The sequence below is a fragment of the Eptatretus burgeri genome, chromosome 2, assembly GCF_056783735.1.
Source record: "Eptatretus burgeri isolate ZD-2024b chromosome 2, Ebu_testis_v1, whole genome shotgun sequence".
Taxonomy (NCBI): Eukaryota; Metazoa; Chordata; class Myxini; order Myxiniformes; family Myxinidae; genus Eptatretus; species Eptatretus burgeri.
Genome location: NC_140962.1, coordinates 82,964,230 through 82,971,762, shown reverse-complemented (window position 1 = coordinate 82,971,762; position 7,533 = coordinate 82,964,230). Strand labels below are relative to the sequence as shown.

General features: G+C 47.3%; 1 protein-coding gene across 2 annotated transcripts in view; it reads left to right on the top strand.

Moving 5' to 3' along the window:
- Position 1: 1 nt before the first annotated feature.
- Positions 2–7,533, top strand: part of LOC147032443 (ADP-ribosylation factor-like protein 4C) — a 7,604-nt gene continuing 72 nt past the window's right edge. The window contains exons 1-2 of one of the 2 annotated variants that reach the window (XM_085870081.1): positions 2–246; positions 6,295–7,533. The exon at positions 6,295–7,533 is cut by the window's right edge and continues 72 nt beyond it. In XM_085870081.1, the coding sequence (XP_085726207.1) occupies positions 6,311–6,925 (615 nt within the window). In that variant the 5' untranslated portion in view covers positions 2–246; positions 6,295–6,310 and the 3' untranslated portion in view covers positions 6,926–7,533. Of the gene's footprint in view, positions 247–4,988; positions 5,169–6,294 lie in introns of those variants that run through there. The other variant, XM_085870080.1, reaches the window with a different exon arrangement.

Here is a 7,533-nt window from a genome sequence, read left to right as displayed (position 1 = left end):
GGTCAGGGCGGTCGGTGAGAGTGTCAGTGTCATTCGGCGGTTCATGGTCTTCTGCCCGTCTGGGTCTTGGAGAAGCGGTCCGTAGAGCGACCCGCTCGCTGGAGCTTGCAGTCGGTGGAGAGTTCGGACGTCGCGGAGGGGATGCGGACTGGAGGCGCCGCTCTGCCAGCTGTGTCGCGCGGACCTGCGCGTTCGTACAAGGAGCGCCGGAGAGAGCTCGCCCACCATCGCACCGCGAGGGTGCAGGTAACCTGCAACGGTCTCGTGGGACTCGTTCGGTCTGCCAAGTCCCACGCCATAAAGGCCCACGGGCCCCGTCTGCCCCCTTGTCTATGAGGGTGGCTTCTTTCCTTTGCTTTTGAGTAAATGTGTGTTGGCACCGTCTGTATAAGTGTTGCCGTGTGTTCGCGTATTCGGTTTAACTCTTGCTTTCGCTTTATATGTGCATTTTGATTATTGTGGCTGTATATGTGTGTTTTCCGTGTGCCGCGGAATAAATGTGCATTGTGTTGAACTGTTTTCCCGTTTCGCTTCGTCTCCTTCCTTTGAATTGACCCTCCATCCTGCTTCACGTAAAGGGTTCATAGTGGGCTTAATACGCCCGATAATTAATCGGAACCGTCGAGGCCGACGATAACACCGCTCGGTTATCACTGTAGCACGGAACGGACCGCTTAAGCGGTTCGTGTCCGGAGTCGGCCTGTGGCGTGGTGCGATCGCCCGGTCGACCATTTGCGCAGGTACTTAGGTAGATCGAATTTGGCGAGCAACCCTATCCTGCGCGGGTGGGCAATTGGCACGATCGTGGTGAGGTTAAACCCCCACCCGTGACTAGCTCCCGGCGTTGGTCCGAGAGGGTCACGACTGAATTGTCCGTCCGGTGGGCGACGTGCCGCGATTCGAGTCACGTGGCCGTCCGCACGCCGGCGGGCGCGAATTCGCAACAATATCAAACAATTGTGAATTGCTCAGTATTAACCCTTTCCGGGCTATTTTAAGCCAGGACATCAAATTTGAACACAGACAACATATGATTGCACAATAACCACCTCATCCTTCCTTTAGTCACAAATATGGTAACCAAAAACAACTTCAAAGATAGAATAATGACTTGATACTCAATATTAACCCTTTCCTGACTGATTTTACCAAGCACAAAACATTTGAACATCTATAGGCAACAGGGGTCTTTGGCGCATTCTTGCACAAAAACCACTCCAAAATTATGGCATGGGATTTTAATGTCATCTCTTGCTTTCCGACCTGCTGACATTGATGCAAAATAGACTGGGTTAGACACTCAATGTGTTTCGTTTGACCTACCGTAAGATCAATTAAATTTGTGAAACAAACAAATAATCTGCTACTACGAGTTGCTTCCCCAATCTCCTCAAACCTTGCTACTGCACATGTGAGCAGCCAACAGGCACAGAAAATTGTGCAAGGCAGACCTCTGACTTGACAACCACACCTTCTCGAATTACAGAGACTTTCACTTTTGCAACCACACCTGATCATTTCAAGAACATATTCTGGGGCCAGTTTCACATCATCTGGGGCTGTAATTGGTGACAGCGACTTGTTCTTGACATCTCTCATCCATCCATATTCCTCAGGGTCCAGTGCCGGTGGATGGCTAGTTTCAAGCATTCACCATAAGATTGCCTGATAGTGAGTCCTCTTGAAATTTTCTGTGAAAGCCTCCTTTGTCGGTGGCAGGGTGCACAGTTTGGGTGATGATGTGTGACCCTTCCCATTCTCTTTACCCCAGACAAGCAATCTTGTCTCGGACATGTCTTTGGCTTTTTTCATACCATAGCATGCAGAGATGAACGTTGTGGCCTGTTCCATTACAGCTGTGAATGGTGCTTCGATGTCGCCTACAGCCAATAACTCATAGCCAGCCTTCAGTGTTTTAAGTACACAGCCCTTCACTAGCCCAAAGTAGCAAGCAACTGTGTCACATCCTGAAAGAGCATGGGCAGGGAGAAGTTCATTAACAATTTTGTCATGTTTTACCACCGTCTGCTTTATGTCCACAATGGTCTTCTCTTTACTTGGGGATTCCATGGTAAGTTGGAAGTAAAGGTGAGATTTGCCTTCTTGTAAAAGTGGACAAGGAGCACGAAGACATCCGTGTCATCTGACACGACTGACAGTTTGCTGGCCTCGCTTGCACATTTCAACGCCTGTTGTACAATAATGATATCAGCCTCTTCGTGGGGTGTCTCAAGGTCATGTCTTATGCTTATGTCTTCATTGGACATTTGAACTGGGCAAGGGTCTTCTCCTGTGATTACCAACTTGTGATTCCTGGTGCTACTAGTGTGGAGCAACCTATCTCGAGCCAGTTCGGCGCAGATGATTTTGATGAGTTGCTTATTATTGTCCACAGAAGACAAGACAACCTTTTGCGCTGGCATCTTTGTTGTCAGGTGCAGTTGGTGGGTGCGGCTCACTCCTGTTTCTCTCCCATCCCAAGTGACCGACTTTATGCTGAAATCATGATACCTATCGAATATCAAGGAGACATCACTGTCCTTCAGGTACTTAGCAACCCGTGTCTTCACATTTGAGACATAGTCTGCTACAGTACCATTTGCTGGCCAATGAATTGTCCATAGAAGAGCTGAGCCATCAATGACTGTCACATCTGCACATCCTGAGAGACGACTGGATACCTCCACCTGTAGTGAACGTTTGAGTACTGATTTCGCTTTTGCTGTGTGCATTCCGTCCTTGCATTTTATAACTGTGCCTGAATACTACAGTAGTACCGTACAAAGGTTCACATTTATTATTACGGTTCCCTGCTAAAAGAGGGCAGCACCCAACAACAACTGTCATGCCCATTTTGATAACTGTCATTGTAAAAACTAAATTTATACAATTTTAATTTGTCTAGTATTTTAATCTGGAGGTTCTATTTTACCAACTACTTCATATAAAGCTTGACAACTGGAAGTCTGGTAGCCTATTCCATGACAAACCTGCACAGCAGAGTGGGAGTGGTGCCCAGCCATGTACTTCTAATATCTGAAACAATGCAATGGTGCCACCTTTTGTCAGTTTAACTAACTAATGAAGTCTCTCAGCCAATACTTCATCTTAATATGCTTGGGTGATAAACAGATGAAAACAGGAAATGTAGGCCTACGTTTGGGGAATATGATCCCCAAGGAATGCCAGTAAAGGGTTAATAATCATCAAGTTTGGGCAAATTGTGTCCAAATCAGTTGTAAAATACTTGCCTTGTGAATAATAATGATGAAAAAGAAATGTGATGAGTTTTTGGTCACAGCTATTTACAAGATATCGCAAAAAATATAATAGTACTTTGGGGTGCATTTGGGTGTAACCGGCATAAAAGGGTTACAAACGGTCACACCCCTGAATCATGAAGGGCTACCCCTAGGCTACAAGAAACAGCATAGAAAAAAAAACTTTATCCTGCAAAACCAGGTTCACTAAAATATCTGCCTTTTGCTTCCGGACGAGCACTGGAAAGCGTGGGGACAGCAATACTGCACTGCAAATGGTGAAGACTTGTACTACCCTCCCCCACCTGAAGGTGGCGCTACATGATACACATTTACATGGAGTATTTGAATCCCCACCCGACCTCTCACCTCCCCCCCTACACCTCCAAGACCACTGGCAAAGATAAAAACAACGCTATACAATACTTGGGGTTATGCTGATCCTTTGGAGCAAGTCTGGATGTAATTGGGCCAGAACCGTAGGAGGAGTAGCCCGACAAACAAACACACAAACACCGGTTCCATGAATTATAGTCAGGATATTGGATGGAGCCGTGGAGGTCTTTTCCTTCTAAAGAAGAATTGGGACAGGAATTTGTAACTTGTAATTTGTTAGGATGCCGGTGATAACTCCATACTCTTCACAAAGGACACCGTTGGACCTTTGACATCCACCGACTGAAGGTGGCAGACAAGCACCCAGATTGATGCCCCTGTCATTGGGACCCTGCAAACGCTGGTGCAAATCAGCAAATGTGACAATTTATAGTCATATTATTTGAGATTCGAACAAAGGAGAGAGAGAGAAAGAGAGAAAGAGAGAAAGAGAGAAAGAGAGAAAGAGAGAGAGAGAGAGATCAAAGGTGAACGTGCTCCCTCTGCACCATCCGGTCTATACGGTGCCATAACAATCAAAGTAACACCTTGGTGTGGTGGTGTATCCTGATAGCGAGAAAATAAACGGGTGTGTTTATTCGGTTACTTGGCAGCAGTTATTGACAATCGGCATCCGCCTACAGCGCCGTGTCACAATCGTCACGGTTCAAACTTGACGAATATATTTATAAACTCCACCCTGTCATTGTTAAAAAAAAAAAAATCCTTTAGGCGTCTATTTATTACGTACGCAAGGGTAGGAGGGCGATTGATAAAATAAACACAGAGGTGATGATCTGTGAGAGCTCAGAGAAGAAAGGAAGGTCGGGGAGTTTGGAGAGAGGTGTTGGAACTTTATACCACCAAGGATGACGTGTACCGGACAAGGAGGCTGTTTGGACCGTCATGCTTGTGTCATATCAAGAACACATTAAATAAATATATTATTCCATCAAACACGTCATCACGTTTTCATCTCTCCAGAAGTACGTCATCACGTTTTCATCTCTCCAGGTTGAGGAAGAGATGAGAAGGGACGAGTGGACACACAGATTGGGTTAAAATCCCGACATTTTGTGTACGTAATAAGTAAACGGTCCCGTTGACTTTTCGCTTCATTTCAAGGAATTTTTATGCGAAAGTTGATAATGACCTTCATTTACAACATTCCCAAAACATCCGAATACGAAATGTATTTTCATGAACGATTCTGACGCATTGATTGAATCAGATTGATGTTTGCGGCACATCTGTGCCTGAGCGTGCTGACGTCACTCGTTTTTCAGCGTTGTCCCTCCGGCGGTGACGTGAGTTGGCACAGGTGAGTGTGGGCGGGGCTTGTTTGGGTTGTGTTGGGGGTTTCACGCGCTCGCGGTTCATTACTCCGAGCGAGGGCCGGTTGGGAGTTTGTCTCGTGTCTTCGTCGACACTTTCCGTCGGCGCTCCGAGCTTTCCTTACCCCGGGTTATCATCTCGATTGATTCTGCGCTTTTTGTAAACGACGAGAGGGGGTCTTCTCGACGGCCGGTGAAGGTAAATTTACTCTGTGTGTGGGACACACTCACTCACTCACTCACTCACTCATTCACTCATTCACTCATTCACTCACTCACTCACTCACTCACTCCATACTCTTCACAAAGGACATCACCCACACACCTTGAAACTTTCCCTTTTACCGATCTCTCCGTCTTCGTACTTTGAAAATGCTATCCTCCCCAATCCTCGAGTGTTGTGTAGTTCAAAACCGCACTTCGGTATCTGTGGACACGTGTGATCGTCTCTGTTGTGGAAGTGGTTGTTCGATCTAAAGAGACGGTGATCATTTCTTTGTTTGTCCCACGCAGGTAGTTTGGTTGTAGTTTTAAAGATTTCCTCTTGTGATTGGACGGTGGATTGGTATTCTCACTACTAACTGACTCTGGAGTGTGCTCTGTGCTTCTGTCATCGTGGTAGTGATAGTTTGGTGTGTGCGCACGCCCCTGCCTTTTTTTTTTTAACCCCCCCCACTCCCCCTCTCTCTTTCTCTCTCTCCCCCCCCCCCTTTCTCTCTCTCCCCCCTTTCTCTATCCCCCCTTTCTCTCTCCCCCTTTCTCTCTCCCCCCTCTTTCTCTCTCCCCCCTCTTTCTCTCTCCCCCTCTTTCTCTCTCCCCCCTCTTTCTCTCTCCCCCCTCTTTCTCTCTCCCCCTCTTTCTCTCTCCCCCCTCTTTCTCTCTCCCCCCTCTTTCTCTCTCCCCCTCTTTCTCTCTCCCCCCTCTTTCTCTCTCCCCCCTCTTTCTCTCTCCCCCCTCTTTCTCTCTCCCCCCTCTTTCTCTCTCCCCCCTCTTTCTCTCTCCCCCTCTTTCTCTCTCCCCCTCTTTCTCTCTCCCCCTCTTTCTCTCTCCCCCCTCTTTCTCTCTCCCCCTCTTTCTCTCTCTCCCCCTCTTTCTCTCCCCCCCTCTTTCTTTCCCCCCCCTCTTTCTCTCACTCTCTCTCTCTCTTCAAAAAAAGTGTAAGAACAGTCATCTCTGTAATCTCTATCACCCTCCCCTCCCCTTGCCTTTGTGCTGCAGTACACTGGAATGTGCTGTTTAAGATGAGTGGTGGCCATTGTCCCTCAGTTTAATGTTGCTTCAACACACACCAATGTTTCACCTAATTTTAAACGTTTTTTCTGCAGAGTCCAAGACCAAAATATGGGTAACAGCCATTCGCATGATGGTGGTGTGATCAGCATTCCAACCCACAGTCTTTCCTCTACACCTCATCTCCATGTAGTCCTGCTCGGCCTAGACCAGGCTGGGAAAACGGCGGCACTATACCGCTTGAAGTTTGGCGAGTTTGTGTCTACAGCTCCGACCATTGGTTTTAACACCGAGAAGCTGCGCCTCCCGTCCCTTTCGGGGCCTGCTACAGCTTTCCACCTGTGGGATGTTGGTGGGCAAGACAAGTTGAGGCCGTTGTGGCGCTCGTATGCACGCCAGGCCGACGGCTTTATCTTTGTGGTGGACTCGACGGATGAGGAGCGGTTGGAGGAGGCACGTGATGAGCTGCAGCGCATGACGAGGCTACCCGAGGGACATGGGGTCCCACTCCTGGTTTTGGCCAGCAAGCAGGACGTGTCCGGCGCCTTGACTGCAATGGAACTTGAGAAAGTGCTGCACTTGGCAGATTTGGGTGCAACTGCAGCCTGGCATGTGGAGCCGACGTCGTCAGTGACTGGCCGAGGTCTGGTGGAAGGGCTGGACAAGCTTCGAGAGCTGATTGGAATTCGGCGTAAAGCTTTAAGACAGAATGGGTGGCAGCGATGACTGATACCAATAACTTAGCTTCATAGTGGAATGCTGGAGACTTTATAAAGATGTCACTTTGCTCTGTGATGCCAACGCAATGCTGCTGTCGTGATTTTTGGACTGGCTGTCATGAGCGAAACATTTGCCGAGTGCAAGCAGCTGACCATTAAAAAAAAAATTTCTGCACCTACATTAGCAAGAAGTTGGACATTTTCTTGTGTTTTGAACTGTCGCTTGTCTTGAAGATCTGGTGGTTTGGTTGCAATTGTTTAGAACGATCGACAGTAGCACTTTCAGGCTTGCTGGATGTTTTTTTTATGAGCATTTGGTGATGTGTTCCATTTTTCTGTAATACCACTCCATTACTGCTTTTATATTTTCCTGAAGTTCACGGTTGTTGTACACTGATGATCTGTTTGGAATATGTGTGTGTGTGAGATGTTTGTCAATATTGACCTTCCAGCAGTATTTTTGAGATGGGGAAGTTGTTGCTGTCGAGCTTGGGCGTTTCCCTTGTGGTTAGCTTGTTGTGTGTATATATTTTTGAAGTTAACGGGCTGTGCACAAATGTGTGAATCCATTGTTGAATTATTATTTTTGTTTGCGTGAAAGTGCAAAGTTTTGCA